The 16,035-nt window shown below is 47.2% G+C and overlaps 7 protein-coding genes across 7 annotated transcripts; 4 read left to right on the top strand and 3 right to left on the bottom strand.

Annotated features, from left to right (window-relative positions):
- Positions 1-97: 97 nt before the first annotated feature.
- On the bottom strand, positions 98-1,610 carry aspf22 (enolase acuN; the record flags this gene model as incomplete). Its single annotated transcript, XM_057246896.1, has 4 exons — positions 98-893; positions 944-1,283; positions 1,360-1,416; positions 1,487-1,610. The coding sequence occupies 4 exons, from the start codon at positions 1,608-1,610 to the stop codon at positions 98-100; spliced, it is 1,317 nt and encodes a 438-aa protein (XP_057092245.1).
- A 1,182-nt stretch (positions 1,611-2,792) lies between these two features.
- Positions 2,793-4,143, top strand: rpt4 (proteasome regulatory particle base subunit RPT4; the record flags this gene model as incomplete). Its single annotated transcript, XM_057246897.1, has 4 exons — positions 2,793-3,000; positions 3,065-3,451; positions 3,515-3,971; positions 4,023-4,143. 4 exons carry the CDS (start codon positions 2,793-2,795, stop codon positions 4,141-4,143), a joined length of 1,173 nt encoding a protein of 390 aa, XP_057092246.1.
- Positions 4,144-4,888: 745 nt separating this feature from the next.
- Positions 4,889-7,035, top strand: N7529_011372 (glycoside hydrolase family 47 protein; the record flags this gene model as incomplete). Its single annotated transcript, XM_057246898.1, has 3 exons — positions 4,889-5,342; positions 5,392-6,036; positions 6,089-7,035. 3 exons carry the CDS (start codon positions 4,889-4,891, stop codon positions 7,033-7,035), a joined length of 2,046 nt encoding a protein of 681 aa, XP_057092247.1.
- A 408-nt stretch (positions 7,036-7,443) lies between these two features.
- Positions 7,444-8,747, bottom strand: N7529_011373 (uncharacterized protein; the record flags this gene model as incomplete). Its single annotated transcript, XM_057246899.1, has 2 exons — positions 7,444-8,081; positions 8,165-8,747. The coding sequence occupies 2 exons, from the start codon at positions 8,745-8,747 to the stop codon at positions 7,444-7,446; spliced, it is 1,221 nt and encodes a 406-aa protein (XP_057092248.1).
- A 553-nt stretch (positions 8,748-9,300) lies between these two features.
- On the bottom strand, positions 9,301-11,036 carry N7529_011374 (cytochrome P450; the record flags this gene model as incomplete). Its single annotated transcript, XM_057246900.1, has 4 exons — positions 9,301-9,452; positions 9,530-10,487; positions 10,552-10,920; positions 10,971-11,036. The coding sequence occupies 4 exons, from the start codon at positions 11,034-11,036 to the stop codon at positions 9,301-9,303; spliced, it is 1,545 nt and encodes a 514-aa protein (XP_057092249.1).
- Positions 11,037-12,067: 1,031 nt separating this feature from the next.
- N7529_011375 (tyrosine-protein phosphatase) lies at positions 12,068-13,448 on the top strand (the record flags this gene model as incomplete). Its single annotated transcript, XM_057246901.1, has 5 exons — positions 12,068-12,124; positions 12,198-12,335; positions 12,432-12,884; positions 12,944-13,254; positions 13,307-13,448. The coding sequence occupies 5 exons, from the start codon at positions 12,068-12,070 to the stop codon at positions 13,446-13,448; spliced, it is 1,101 nt and encodes a 366-aa protein (XP_057092250.1).
- Positions 13,449-14,212: 764 nt separating this feature from the next.
- On the top strand, positions 14,213-14,485 carry N7529_011376 (uncharacterized protein; the record flags this gene model as incomplete). The annotated part of the gene is made up of 2 exons (XM_057246902.1): positions 14,213-14,325; positions 14,386-14,485. 2 exons carry the CDS (start codon positions 14,213-14,215, stop codon positions 14,483-14,485), a joined length of 213 nt encoding a protein of 70 aa, XP_057092251.1.
- Positions 14,486-16,035: the final 1,550 nt, after the last annotated feature.

Raw genomic sequence — 16,035 nt, forward strand, 5'->3', positions numbered from 1 at the left:
AAATTCATAATCATCATGGGCGATGGCTCCGTGGATCATCAAACCATCAGTTTTGGGCGAACCCTTCGGCTCGATCTATGCTGCTAGAAGGCTGCATTTACAAGTTGACAGCAGTGCGGAACTTCTCGCCAGCGTAGATAGCGTTGGCGCCGAGCTCCTCCTCGATACGCAGGATCTGGTTAAGCTTGGCAAGACGCTCGGAACGGGCAGGGGCACCGGTCTTGATCTGGCCGGCACGGAGACCGACAGCAATATCAGCGATGGTGACATCCTCGGTCTCACCGGAGCGGTGAGAGACCATGACACCCCAGCCATCGGCGTAGGAGTCCTTGGCGGCCTGGATAGACTCGGTCAGGGAACCAATCTGGTTGACCTTCAGGAGAAGGGCGTTGCAGGACTTGAGCTCGATGGCCTTCTTGATGCGCAGAGGGTTGGTGACAGTCAGGTCATCACCGACAATCTGGAAGTTAGAGGTCTTGTAGAAGTAAGACCAAGCCTCCCAGTCGTCCTCAGCGAAGGGGTCCTCGATGGAGACAATGGGGTACTTTTCAGCGAGGGACTTGTACAGGTCGGCAAGCTGCTCGTAGGTGAGCCACTTGGTGGGGTCGGACTCGGGGTTCTTGAAGTCAAGATCGTACTTCTTGGCATCGACCTTGTAGAACTCGCTGGAGGCAACGTCCATAGCGATCTTGATCTGGCCGGTGTAGCCAGCTTCCTCGATGGCCTCGGTGATGAGGTCAAGAGCCTCCTCGGCGGTCTGAATATCAGGAGCGACACCACCCTCGTCACCGACGTTACCAGCGGACTGGCCGTACTTCTTCTTGGCGAGAGACTTGAGCTTCTGGTAGACCTCGGAACCCTGGCGGAGAGCCTCGGAGAAGGTAGGAGCGGTACTGTTTTGTCGTTAGTCTATGTAAAATGTGTTCTTTCGGAAAAAACTTACTCAGGGACAATCATGAACTCCTGGAAGGCCAGACGGCCACCGGCGTGGGAGCCACCGTTCAGGACGTTCTGGAAGGGAACGGGCAGGACGTAGGGCTTCTTGGTACCGGCGAGGTCGGAGATGTGAGCGTAGAGGGGAACACCCTTCTCAGCGGCAGCGGCCTTGGCAATAGCCAGGGAGACACCGAGGATGGCGTTGGCACCGAGCTTGCCCTTGTTGGCGGTTCCATCAAGCTTGTTCAGGAACTCATCAACCTTGGCCTGGTCCTTAACATCAATGTTCTCCTTGATGATGGCGGGGGCAATGACATCGTTGACGTTCTTGACGGCGTTAAGAACACCTGTTTTAAAGACAACGGATTAGCTTTTGGGCCTTTTTCTTGGATGCATGTAGCTGGAGAGATGCGGTTCACTTACCCTTACCACCCCACTTGGCCTTGTCACCATCGCGGAGCTCGACGGCCTCGTGCTGGCCTAGGAGTTGATGTCAGTCATTTGATTTCTGATGATGAAATTTGATGCATCAATCCAACAAAGAACATACCAGTGGAGGCACCGGAGGGGACAATGGCGCGGTGAAGGCCGGTCTCGGTGACAACGTCCACCTCAACGGTGGGGTTGCCGCGCGAGTCGTAGACGGAGCGAGCGTGAATCTTAGAGATAGGCATGATTGAATAGGCTGTATAATTCAGTCAGTTGGAAAGAAGAAGAAAAGAGGATCTGGGCAGATATATGGGATAAAAGCTGCGTGTGACTAACGGCGGGGGAGAGGTTCACCGATGACCCAAAAAGATTCGCCGGGAGAGAGATGGAAAGATGTGATTTGCTTGACAGCTCAACCAATTGATGGGGCAATTGCAGTTCCTACTACGATCACCGGTCTAGGATATTTCTATGCCTTTCCAGAAGTTCTTTGTAGTGTATAGGAGGGGCAATGTTATAGCGGGGTAGGTAATGGGTAGATGGGTATCATGGGTATGACTGGGTGTATATCAACTCACCTTTTTCTTTTATAGAAATAAACAACTTAAAAGATTAAATCACTACGGAGACACCCGACTATTTAAATACTTCCCCATGAATAACCCCGGGAAAGCTCATTGCTTTGCTCCGATTCTTTCCAATACTACAGTGGGTCTCTACGGCTGTGCTCCAGCTTCCTGCTGGTTGATCCGACCGTATGCGGGCATTTTTAGCTACGAGATCTTCCGAGAGACGGAAGATGAGACCTATGATGGCATTGTCCCAATCCCATGTGCCGTTAGACGTGTACATATGTGCAACGTACAGTTGTACATTTGCACAATGTATGTACATATCAGACTTACCCCTCCAATACCCCTCCAAGCACCTTGTGTGGCCCGATGATAACCTTCTATCTTCTCAATGACTGAAGTTTCGGGCCGATGTTACATAGTTGACCAATTGAAGGATCAGTTGAATGCAAGTGTCTTCTTACGTAGTATCCCAAGGTCATCATTCTGTCTTCGGGTGACGAAGACAGCAGTTTATGCCTTATTGCCTTATTGCCTTATTGCCTTATTGCCTCAAATAATTGAGCCTTAGAGCCTTATATTTCTGGCCTGTGAACCATGCCTTAAAAAGGCGTCAGCTGACCAATAATGTGACATAATCTAAAGGCACGTGATTCAGGTGTTTGGAAGCTCATCGACAACTGCGCTGGAAGCTCCTAGGCAAGGTGCATTCGCCCTTTCAATCACGATATCCATCCATTTTGCATCCACGATATTACACGATAACCTCGATACCTCACGGAACTACCGTTTCCTTTTGGATTTTCCTCTTTTCCCTACACACTCGGCGAATCCCTCATTTGTCCGTCCTTCATCATGAGCGACCCGGAGCGCGGCCAGGCGCTCGAGGACTATAAAAAGAGCTTGCTCGAGCTACGAGAGTGGGAAGCCAAGCTAAAGAATCTCCGTCTGGGAATCAAGGATCTTCAAAGGGAGTTTGATGTGTCTGAAGATAACATCAAGGCACTACAAAGTGTCGGTCAGATCATCGGAGAAGTGTTGAAGCAACTTGATGAAGAGCGATGTAAGTCGTAAAATCCGATTTGTTTCGCGTTGCGGATCGCATGCAGACACTAATGGAATCCCAGTCATCGTCAAGGCGTCATCCGGTCCTCGATATGTGGTCGGTTGTCGCTCAAAGGTGGATAAGGCCAAGATGAAGCAAGGCACACGTGTGGCTTTGGATATGACAACACTTACCATCATGCGGATGCTGCCTCGCGAGGTCGATCCTATGGTGTACAACATGTCTCTGGAGGATCCCGGGTCAGTCAACTTCGCAGGTATTGGTGGTCTCAATGATCAGATCAGAGAGCTTCGTGAGGTTATTGAGCTGCCCCTGAAGAACCCAGAGCTTTTCTTCAGAGTTGGAATTAAGCCCCCGAAGGGTGTTCTACTTTACGGTCCTCCGGGTACTGGTAAGACACTGCTTGCACGAGCAGTCGCCAGCTCGATAGAGACCAACTTCTTGAAGGGTATGATTCCAAAAACCACCAATTATCACTCCTGAAACCTGCTAAAACCTCTGGCTGCAACAGTTGTATCCTCGGCCATTGTGGATAAATATATTGGTGAATCCGCCCGACTGATCCGAGAAATGTTCGGATACGCCAAGGAACACGAACCCTGTATCATCTTCATGGACGAAATTGACGCTATCGGTGGACGACGATTCTCGGAGGGTACATCGGCAGATCGAGAAATCCAGCGGACTCTCATGGAATTGTTGAACCAGCTGGATGGTTTCGACTACCTAGGAAAGACAAAGATCATCATGGCCACCAACCGACCTGACACACTGGACCCTGCTCTTCTGCGTGCTGGTCGTTTGGACCGCAAGATTGAGATTCCTCTTCCCAATGAGGTGGGCCGTCTGGAGATCTTGAAGATCCACACAAGCACAGTTCAAAAGGACGGTGACATCGACTTTGAGAGTGTAGTCAAGATGAGTGATGGTCTCAACGGTGCTGATCTTCGAAACGTAGTGACTGAAGCGTGAGTACAACCCAATCGCTCTACACTGAATAATCAACTGACCCTTTTTAGCGGCCTGTTTGCAATCAAGGATTACCGTGACGCTATCAACCAGGACGACTTCAACAAGGCCGTACGGAAGGTGGCAGAGGCGAAGAAGTTGGAGGGCAAGCTTGAGTACCAGAAGCTGTAATTGTATCTATCTAGCGGGATCCTCATCTATCGCACGGTTTAGATCTTTTTGAAGCGCTAAAACTATGCATTCAACCTTTATTCAATTTGGGTTCTCAAGGTATAATCCCTTAGAACTTGTAATATTCAATATAAACATATATGCTGTACATTGTGAATGCCCTATTCATTCTGAGACGGATTACGCGTGCTGCGACATCTGATTTGCGGCTTAATGTTCGCTCTCCACTTCCCCAGCTTCTATTGAATCTGACCTTTACCCACGTTTCAATTGTCGCGCAACGCTCATGAGCTTTGGATTGAACACTTGGATTTGATAACATCAAGTGATTTGGCCTTGTCCGTTAGTTCGGTCACTGAGGACACGCGGGATAACCTGCGCGCCTCCGCATCTCCGAGAAATTGTTTACGGACCACCATACCATCAACATAGGCTTTTCCTGTGCGCACTGGCTACTCGTTAAATGTTCAGGTCTGTGCCAATTGAAATCAGAGGATAGAGGTAAAGAACAAACTCTTAAAATCTGCACTTCGGTGAGTCTCCAGTCACGACGAGGGGTTGCATCTTGAGGAATCAAACTTGACTGACCGTTACTTGCCAAGCAGTGATTGCAGTCAAACACCCAAATTCGTCCTTTTTAAACCAAGCGAAATCGAATCCACCGATAGAACGCCAGCACGCTCCCATGTGTCGCACTCGATAATCGCACCGCCACGAAAGTCTCGCCAAAGATTTGACCAAAATAATGGCATACCAGCCATCACGCAGCCCCTTTGCGCCCGCGCAACAAGAAGGCTTCTATCAAAATTCCCGTAACGGGCTGCGCGGCTACGGACTGTCGAACCAGCCAATTCCCCTATCCAATAAAGTGAACGGCTATTTCGAGAAAGACCGCACTCTACCGCTTTACAAAGACAAACCCTTTTTCAAGCCACGGCGCACAGGGCCGCGGAGAAGATGGAGACCGTTCTTTTATGTCATAGTAGGGTGTAGTATGGTGTTCCTGTTATACTATAACTTCTATCTCCCCGCGTGGTCAGGACTACAGTCCAACGACAAGGGGGTAGAGCTTTGGGAATGGGCCCAGACATTGGATGATGTCAAGGGCTCTGGGGATTTGTCTGAATGGGCTGCGAGGCGGGAGAAAGTGCGGGACGCTTTCATCGTCAGTTGGGAGGGCTACGAGAAGAACGCATGGGGTAGGTATTTGCATTCTTGAGAAGTATGGCAGTGCTTACAGTTTGATAGGATATGATCAGTATCGCCCGGTATCCAACGTCAACCAGGAATCGACGAGCGGCGGATTAGGCTGGATGATTGTTGACTCGTTGGATACACTCATGATCATGAATTTGACCTCGAAGGTCCACCGCGCACGACAATGGATTTCGACTTCATTGCAGTATAACCAGGACCGTGATGTTAACACGTTCGAGACGACCATCCGCATGCTGGGTGGCTTATTGTCTGCGCACTATCTGTCGACCCAATATCCCAACTTGGCACCCCTTAACGACGACGATGTCGGTGCTGCTGGCGAGGACCTTTACATTGAGAAAGCTACCGACCTTGCCGAGCGACTACTTGGGGCTTTTGAGTCCCCAAGCGGTATTCCGTGGTCGAACGTCAATCTCAACACGTCTGCCGGTGTTGTTTTGCATCTCGACGAGGGAGCTACGTCCATATCTGAAGCGGGCTCCTTGCAGCTTGAATTCAAGTATTTGGCTAAGTTGACCGGTGAAGGTGAATATTGGAAATTAGTGGAGAAGGTGATGAAGCTGGTTGATTATCAAGAGCCTCGTGATGGCCTGGTGCAAGGTGCAATCCATCCGGATACTGGTCTTTTCAAGGGAGACAGCATTGGTCTCGGTAACAAGGCAGACTCGTATTATGGTATGTCGTTGGCTTTCATTCACAGTGATTGTTTCGAGCTGACATCCTCCAGAATATCTCATCAAGCAGTACCTGCAGACCTCACAGCAGGAGCCTCTTTACAAAGAGATGTGGGACGAAGCCTTACAAGGCATCCGCAAGCATCTGATTTCCTTCACCAAGAACTCCCAACTGATGATACTTGGCGAGCGGCCACAAGGTCTAGACAAGGAACTCTCCCCCAGAATGGACCACCTAGTATGCTTCATGCCAGGAACCATCGCTCTCGGTGCTACCGGCGGCCAGCCTTTATCCAAAGCCCGGAAGTCAGCAGACTGGACACCACAGCGCGAGGAAGAAATTCTCATATCCCGTGAACTGATGAAGACCTGCTGGGCAATGCACCAAGCAACAGCCACCGGTCTCGCAGCCGAGATCTCCCACTTTGTCCTGGACAGCCAGCCTCTAACAATGGCGGACAAATACCCGGACCCAGCCACAAAATCCAAGCCAGAGATTCTACACAGCATCTCCAAACCCCTCGAAGCGCAACGCGACGGCACAGAGCCCTGGCGCGAAGACATCACCATCCAGCGAAACGACCGCCACAACCTGCAACGCCCTGAAACAATCGAATCCCTCTTCTACATGTACCGGATAACCGGCGACGACATCTACCGCCAATGGGGGTGGGAGATCTTCAAGTCATTCGTCCGCCACACAGCCGTTGTAGAGAAAAAGGCCGTCTCTCGCCTTCCAGGGTCTACGAGCAAGGAACCCATTTTCCGCATCAAGGGATTTACATCTCTTGGTAATGCGGATGCGGTCCCTCCCTACAAGCGTGATAATATGGAGAGTTATTGGATGGCTGAGACGTTGAAGTATCTCTACTTGATGTTTTCGGATCGAGATTTCATTGCGTTGGAAGATCATGTCTTTAATACCGAGGCTCATCCTTTCCCGAGGTTTAAGCCTACTGGTGAGCTTAAGACTGGATGGGAGAGGAAGCCTAGGGTTTGAGATGGGCTCTTTTTAGGTATTGAGGTACCACGTGTGAGTATGTATGTCTGATTTTATATGTTCTGTACAGCGCTTCTTTTTTTCTGCTCTTCCTTTGGGTCACTTTGTAAGGGCCCGAATTTGTACACGAAGTTCCTTCTAGTGGCCGACTTTACTTTCTGTATTCTACTGAATTTGGTGACATAGAGGTTGTCTCTAACATATTTGATATGGAGGTCAGTTCACATCATTTCTGGTCTTTTCTGAACTTGATGGTTATTTGCCAGGCATCATTAGTCACAATCTTAGGCACATCTGTGTATTTTATAGCCGAAATGAATCCATATGTATCTAAAATATTTAATGCTCGTTAAAAATTGGAAGCACCAAGTAAGGCCTCTTCAATACGCAATGCAGAAATACCCCCGATTAAACGGCAGATCCCTCCTCTCTTTCCATAGCTGCCTGAATCAACTTCTTATATCCAACAACAGCCTCCTTGATCTGGCGTACGGTCAAAGCCTCATTGTCACCATGCGCAACAAAGATACTACCAGGCCCATAAAGGTAACGCTTAGTACCAGGCCTTACCTTCAGGTTAGGCACATCAGTACCATAATTAACAGTGGTAACATCAAAGCCATCAACATCATAATCTAAATCCTGAGGCGGGTAGGATTCCTGATGAGACGTGAAATCTACAACAACCTCAGCCTCAACATCCCGTGTAGCATCCTCAACAGCATGCCTGATAATCTCACGCGCCTCCGAAGGGGTTCCCTCGGCAAGCCGAACAGCCACATCAGCCATAGCCTCCGAAGGCACAACATTTGTCGCAACACCCGCACGAATCTTACCAATATTCAGCGTCGTAGGGCCATATTTCGGCGAAGCAGGAAGACCGCCCTCTTCCGCGGGAATATCACCTAGGATATCGACTCGCGCGAGCGCGGGCAGAATCGCCGAGACAGCACTCTTGCCTAGCCATGGGTAGCCTGAGTGGGCGGCACTGCCGTGAGCGAGAACCTGGAAGCCGAGCATGCCTTTGTGGCCGGCGACGAGGGCCGCTTCGGTTGGTTCGCCGAAGATGATGGTTTTGAGGTCATTTTGGTTGAGGGGGAGTCGGAGAAGACTTTCATTCCATCTCCACCGATTTCCTCGCCGACGACGAAGAGCAGACCTATGCTTGCGGTTGGGTTTTCGGCGAGGGTTTCTAGGGCGGCAAAGACTTGGGCGGCGACGCTGCCTTTTGCGTCGACGCTGCCGCGGCCTGATATGACCAGGTCTTCTGGATCGCGAGTTGAGTCATCTTGGTGAACGGAGTATGGGATGAAGGGTGGGACGGTGTCGATGTGACTTGTGAGGAGGATGGTGGGGGGTAAAGTCAAGGACTTTGGAACAGCGTAGATGTTTAAGCGTTCTCTATTTTTCTCTTGGCCTTTCACTGGGGGCACTTCTTGCTCGACCACGGTGAAGTTGTGAGATTCTAGGAATAGCTTGATGTCCAAGCCGATTTTGTTTTCATTGCCGGAAATGGACTCGATTTCAACCAGACGCCGGTGCAATGATAGTAGAGGGGAATCATTGATGATATTATTCAATTGAGCCTGGCTGTAGCTGGGCAACGAGGGCGAAGATGGTCCACCCAGGGGCTGTTGCTGAAGTGCGGGGTGCGGAGAAGCCATGGCGCCGGTGATGACGGCCACGGCCGCTAGGTAGGAAGGGAGCTTCATTTAGGATGTAAGCACCGTTGTTTTGTTTGGTGGTTTGAAAATCCGACTCCAATTATATAAACTCGACAAGCGTCAAGATGCGTTCATAGCTTGGGAGGTTGAATCCTGTCGGAAACACCCGATAATAATGCCGGTCACGTGTAGTGTATATGTACTATATGGATGTATGTACACATGAACTTCCTGATTCCTTTGAACAGATAAACAATTAAAAGTTCAATGAAGTTATGTATGAAGAATTGGAATCGAAAGTCCCTTATATACATCCCGCTAAACTGATCGTTCAAGTCAGTGTGATCCTCAAACCTCATCTCGGCAAACCCTCCATTATCATCTATGAATCACGTAGCGTCCATGAACATCAACGTTTGATTAATCCCGAAAATAAGCTTGAATGGTCGGGATTTCTCTTACTAAATGCAATTGTCTTGCTTTGATTCTAATCAATCTGCTCGTCATAGTATATATTCAATTGGCTTTTTTTGTGATCGCTGTACTAGATGGCTATTGTATCTGAACATGTTAAGTTTCTTCCATCTACATGAACAGAATCCTAAGCATTTTGTCGGGGGGTGATCTTGACCTTTAATTCAGGTCTGCACCAAAAGGTCAATACTTTTTGGGTCAACCAATCCTCGCTTTTATCTTCCAACTTCAGATCAAAGTTCCATACCAGCCGCGCAAGGATGATGCGAAGCTCTGCGTCTGCGAGGCTAAATTGTTGTTAGCATTGGAAAGAGACAGAGTAACAGAGCTGTAGTAAACTCACTTTTGTCCCACACAATTTCTTGGGCCAAGCAGAAAGGGCCTGAAGGCAGACTTGTCGTCCGCTTCAAAGGCTTCATCTCCCAGCCATCTTTTCGGTGTCCATTCGGTAGCATTGACAAAATGCCTTGGTGACCTATGAGCGACATAGTGGTTCACTCCAACGATTGTACCAGGTGGGATGCTTTTGCCTGCAATAGTAGCGCCCACTGCAGGCACACGACGTTGAAGGGTACTGGGGGTTGGAGGATATAGACGCATAGTTTCATCGATGACCGCAGTGAGAAAACGGATAGAATTGAGTTTGTTCCAGGTAATCTCCTCTTCTGTCTGAAACTGCTGGACAATCTCACTTTGAAGCTGTTGAAACACTCCGGGGCTTTGAAGGAGGAAGTATATGCAGCCGCACAGGGTAGTGGCCGTTGTCTCACTCCCCGCTCCCAAGAGGACAGAAATCGACGAGGCCATCTCATCGGCAGACATTTTGCTGCTATCGCCAGATCCACTGATGAAGTGGTACACATCCGGACGCTCAGAAGGTCTCTGCATTCGCTCACGGATTTTTTGAATGCTATACTGCATTCTTATCTGTCGCTTTCGGACAACTTCTTTAGGCAGCATGGCCTTAATGATAACCTGCACCAGTCCAGGCATTCTTCGAATGGCGCGATACCAAGTGCTTGCTTTGAAAGAGGAGGCTATCATATCCGTCTCGCGTGTTGGGCTGCCTTTGGAATGAAGACAATTAAAAGATTGGCCATAAATCAGGTCTGAGATGACATCCAGACCAAACGAGTCGAACCAAAGACACATATTGATTTTAGCATCTTTTTGTTGGCTCTTTTCACGGAGTCCGTTTATCAACTTGCTTGCATGATGATGGAGGATTTCCTGCTGAGACATGACTGCCCTGGAAGTGAAGGCATGATTCAGAAGCTTTCGGAACCGCTGATGTTCTTCATCGTTACACACAAGCTATAATAATAAGTTGTGGCTCGCTCATGTATTTCATATTGATGGGGCATGGGGCATAACTTACGATTGAAGGCACACCATTCGCTCCAGGGCCGTAGAATGACGGATCTTTAGACATAGAATTGTATGTCGTATTTTTCCCTCTCCCTGGGCTATTGTTAGTTCCCATTCTCCAATGAGAACAGAGTATCAGCTTACCGTAGATATCCTGCCATGCCGTGGGGTCATCGAAAGACAATTCGTTAGGCGCAATTCTCACAATGCGGCCGTATTTTCGATGTAGTTCTTCCAATTTGTGTGGCATTCGCCCAGTGAGTTCGAAGTAAACCTGATATAGTATACTGGCCTGTGCTAGAAGAGGTCCTTGGTATTTTCGCGCGAGAGGATGAAACAGAAGATTGTAAACAATGCCCAAAATTAACCATGCCAGGATCTATAATTGTTAGTCTATAGAATTCACCTCATACTTCGTTGAAGACTGACCCCTATGGATGTATAGACTAAGGCCCAACCTATGGAAGAGACATTCCATATGGGAATGGAAAGCATGATGGCGAAGCAACCTCTCGAAGTAACTAATTGAGATTCTTTGACACAGGGTGAGAATGCTGGGTTTATAAAACAAACCATAGGTACTACGGACACGTATGAATTACTCCGTAAAGCTGCCGCAAGTATTCGACCCACCTCTGACAGGTAATCATAATTTATAATTCCTTTGTTTGTTTGTTTTCAAATAAAGAATGACACTTGAATCGTAGTTTTATTGGTGCCTACAGAATACATCGGTAAACTCGAGACTCCTTATGGTCGAGGCCTGATATCGATCAACACTGATGATCATCTTTCTATTGATATTCGTCTAGCCCTTGTATAATTTAATTCAAGCCTCCTTACTTATGAAAATATTTGTAAAAGCTCAAATTCCTATATCAAAATCCCTAATTGCTAGTTCCATAATTGCTAGTTCAGGGGGGGCCTTATTCTGACCTCATACATTATTATTATCTTGCATTTCAATTGTGAAAACTTTTATCCCTATTACAATAAGTAGCTGAATAAACAATAGCCAGGTGGAACCTGTAAGATAGTCTCCTTAGTTTCTGCACAGAAACGATAGTGTCCTTTTTTTTTGTATACGTCACATAGTTAGTTGATACCTGTATATGATGGCACCATACCGTATCGGCGTGCTTAGTGGAAGCGACATTGAGAACTAGTTTCAGTTTGTCTAGATCCTTTCCCAAAAACCGATATAAAACTAGCTGTCTCCTTCTAGATTCCGTGAGGTGGGCATTCTGATCCCGAATAATTGGTTGACAGCGTTGCTATAAACTTCTATTTGAGTTGAACAAAAGCAATAATCATTTAAATCGTAGTTTAATTGACTGAGTGAGGATAGGAATAAGTTACTATGGCCTCACAGCCAATTATATCTCCACACGCTACTTACACCGTATGTGTATCTTCGGAAGGTGATTTCACTGTCTTGGATCGTGGATACAAACTGTATCCACGACTGGATCGGCGGCCGATCCATCGACAGCGGTAAATAGCTCGAGCGCCACAAGATAGCAATAATGCAAGGCACTTCATCTTCCCTGCTGAAATTCGAACTCCGTGAGATCCGCTCTTTTGTGTGTCACAGAAAAACTCCTGTTGTCTCACGCAATGTACAGAGTAATATGAGCACTCATAGTTCCAATACAGCGCGGCTTTGCAAAAGAAGAATCTTTAGGGCTTCCACAAGTATCAGACCCTCTGTTTTCCTCGATCATATGCCTCGAAGAACCTGATACCGCTACCGAGAAAGTGGAAATGTTGGCCTACATCATTTTTTGGACTTTGGTACTTAATCTCTCTATTTTTATCTGGGCTAATATACCCAAGTTGCTAAGGGTAAGATTTTTTCACTCAAGGGTTCCGTGATTGACTCGAATTTAGCTCAAACAAAAGTATTCGGAGAATATCATCCGACATACCGACCACATCTCCAAAGAAGCACCAGTTATCCTTCCAGTCGAACAGCCAATTGCCATTCTACATGACGAGCAACCGCTTACCTCTATAAATGTCGATGGAGTTCCCAATTTCCGTGGGTTTGGTGGTTATCCAATCGCACATGGTAAAGAACAACAAACCCGAAGGAGGCTTCTATATCGCTCCGCACATCCAGGCGGGTTGAGTTTTACCGGCATACAACGTTTGAAAACATTGGGAGTCAAGACTATCGTCAACCTTGCATCTCATAACGAGGCGACAGTACCATGGGAGATACCGCGGAAGACTGTGGAGAGCGAAGGGTTTATGTTCTTAGACTGGCCCATTGAAAGAGATTCCTTTTCAATCGACCAGCTTCTCCGGAAATACGAATCTTATAAAATTGATGGGGCAGTTGTAGGTCACCTGTTTCTACTTCCTTTCCAAGTGCTATATATCTAATTTCTTGTCTCCAGTCCGTTTCTGAAAACTATTTACGGCTTCTAGTCAATGGAAGCGATGTCATACGGCGGATATTTCTTCTTTTGAAGGATGCCAATGAAGGAGTGCTCATACATTGCACCCTTGGAAAAGATCGGACGGGAATGGTCTTTGCTGTCTTTCTTCTCCTTGCCGAGGTTCCCGATGCAGTCATTATCCGAGAATATGGCTTCAGTACATCTGAACTCTCCGGTTACGTGGAGAGGGTTGAAAAGTACTTGAAAAAAGTCACAAAAATACACGATGAAGCAATCAAGAGGAAAGCCGAAGATATTGTTTCTGCAAGGTCAGTCTCGCTACATTCATGGAGTCAATCAGTGATCTAACCTATCATCTAGAGAGGAGAATATGGCTGTAACAATCAACACCATCCGGACCGTGTATGGGACGATAGGGAACTATCTGACCCAAGAATGCGGGTTTTCTGACGAAGAAGTCCATTTATTTAGATCACTTCTACTTTATCCTGCTTCTAGGTAGTAGCAAACAGTGGTACAATGTTATGCTAAAACGGTTCCGATATATTAATTAGCGAGTTCAATTCCTTGAGGTTCAGAGCACATCGACCTGGAGCCGATACTGAGTGCTTTTTCATTCTAGTGTCCCATATGGTAAGGCCAGGATGGACAGGAATAGATGGCCGAGCCAAATGGCGTCAGCAAAAATATCATCTTGACTTATCCAATAGGCTCCCCGGAGAATTTGCAATATACGAATGTGCAAGATCATATTGGATAGCAAGCGGAATACAGACATGTCGGAAATATCTCCCAGCCAATACATAAATGACAGCCGACGAGACTAGCGAACGCATCTCGGATGCAGGTTGTTTTTCCGCTAGCATAAAATTGCATGAAAATCACCTTTCCTAGCTCTAGTACTTCTTGTCCTTGCATCTCGGAGAAAGCAGCCTCTTTCGCCACACGTTAGTTTCTTTTTTGTGTTCTATTTACAAGAGCATGCATAACCCCTAGCGCCTGTGTTCGCCGATTTCTATATAGCTCCACCAACATTTCGAATATTATCCGCCGTCCCCCTGCGATTAAGATTAAACCAGAAAAAGACAATATTCACATCGCAGCTCTTCATGCAAAGCTCCAATGTAAGCGGCTATCAACTCCAAAATCATGTCCTTTCCAATCTTCGAGCCACGTGTGCTCATTCCATTCGACCACTTCATGCCACCTATGCACCTGGCGGGGTTTTGACATTTCGTCTCCCAATGCTATCCCAAATTTAAAAAAATGGGTTCTCGCATCTCACTAAAATTCTTCCCTTTTTTGAGTGGAAATGTCGCTTCCACAACAAGAGTGCCTGGCGAGAAAAATGTGCTCGAGGTGCAACCGGCAACACAAGCGTTTTTATTGAATCCTCCTATGATAAAAATCAAAAACCATAACTGATCTATTGCTCCCAGGAATCATGAAATTGTTGCTAAGCCTTATCCTCCTCTGAACGAAGATTTCGTCCCAAATCGTCTAGTAATGGAAGGAGAGGACCCGAGCGCCTGTCATTAGATTCCAAGCCAATGTCATGCACGATGTAATCATTCTCTGCTACCAGCTTCATCAGAAAGCGATAGATGGTATTGGTGGAATCCAGATAATGAAGGCGCTTGCTACATGTTGCCGAATTCCAAATCCCGGTCGTGAATTGCTTCGAATCAGTCCCAAATTGCAGCATCAAGGCCGGCAAACCATCTTTGAGGCTGTGTCGACCTTGGATGTCGAAAGCAACCCCCAAGATCGCAGTGGCAGTTCCGTCTCTATTCCGGAGCTCAAATCAAACTTGGCCTCTCAAAGTCCAATATCTAGGAAGCTTGTCCTAGACGCCAAGAAGATTGTCCAACTAAAGAAGGCATGTACTTCCTTGCTAAAGGATCGCTCTGATATCCAGACTGCAAGAATCTCGACCGGTACTATTGTATCTTCTGTGATTTGGCTTTCTTTGATCGGAGCTAAACATGGAACTTGGCCACCCAAACCGAGCTGACTCCAGTGAATTCCTGCTTGAAGTCGGCCTAGGATGCTCGTTCTAAATTCGAGCCACACCTTCCCCAATCCTACATGGGAAATGCGGCCATCACCGTCCCATCGTACATTCCGATCCAATACCCATCTCGCAATGCCATCCACATTGATCACGACGACATTCTCTTCTTGCCAATGCCGCAGCCTCAATACAGACGAGCCTCAAATCTATTACACATGAAAAAAACTTGCGAACTTATCTCCGCGGGATTCGCGAGTGATGGTTGGAGTGCCACAAAGCCTCGAAGTAGCTTTATCACTAGCTCAATGCGGATGATAGGTGCGTCCCAACTCGATTTTGGGCCGTGTCTGGGACCCGTGCAAGATTATGACATGCGAGAAAACCGTATACCCGGGGCAGCGTGTATCCTGCCCTCTATCTATAAAGACCCCTTGTCGCGACGGGAAGTGAGGGTATCACTGCATCCCGTTCTTATGGGAAAGATTCGAAAAGATAAATTGTTGGAGTGGCTTGAATTAAGGGAAATGCCAAGGCTGTGATATCATACATTGTCTTGAAACTCTACCGGTAAGCGGTAGATATTCATGCCTAGGTCTTCATGAGAGAAATAATCAAGGACATCCCTTCCAATCTTCAATACAAGCCAATTATATTTAGGTGTATTCCAAGCCTGCTGAAATTAGGAAATAGAGCCCACTGTCTCTTAGAGACTCCCGTCAGCGCCCTCACAAAACGGCGGTCCCCGATCGAGAAATTCGCGATCGCAACTTACAAAGAGATAAGTATGTATAAAGTATATAACGATAGTATCTGAATGAACGTGACCTATGAACATGCAGTATAGTCAACCTTAGAAGTTCAATTCGAATTGCATTGATAGCAAATTTCATTTTAATACAAATTATCCACCGTAAACACCACCAAAGAATTCAATACAAGGTGGTCAAAGTCAGATGTCACTGTCTGGGTAATTAACTCCACGCTCTGGTGCCGGCATTCATGATCCGAAATCCCAGGGTATACGTCGAAGTACGTAGATTTGCTACATATCGAGAATATAGCACTCCAGTCGGCT

The sequence above is a fragment of the Penicillium soppii genome (genome assembly GCF_028829465.1).
Source record: "Penicillium soppii strain IBT 18220 chromosome Unknown utg000010l, whole genome shotgun sequence".
NCBI lineage: Eukaryota > Fungi > Ascomycota > Eurotiomycetes > Eurotiales > Aspergillaceae > Penicillium > Penicillium soppii.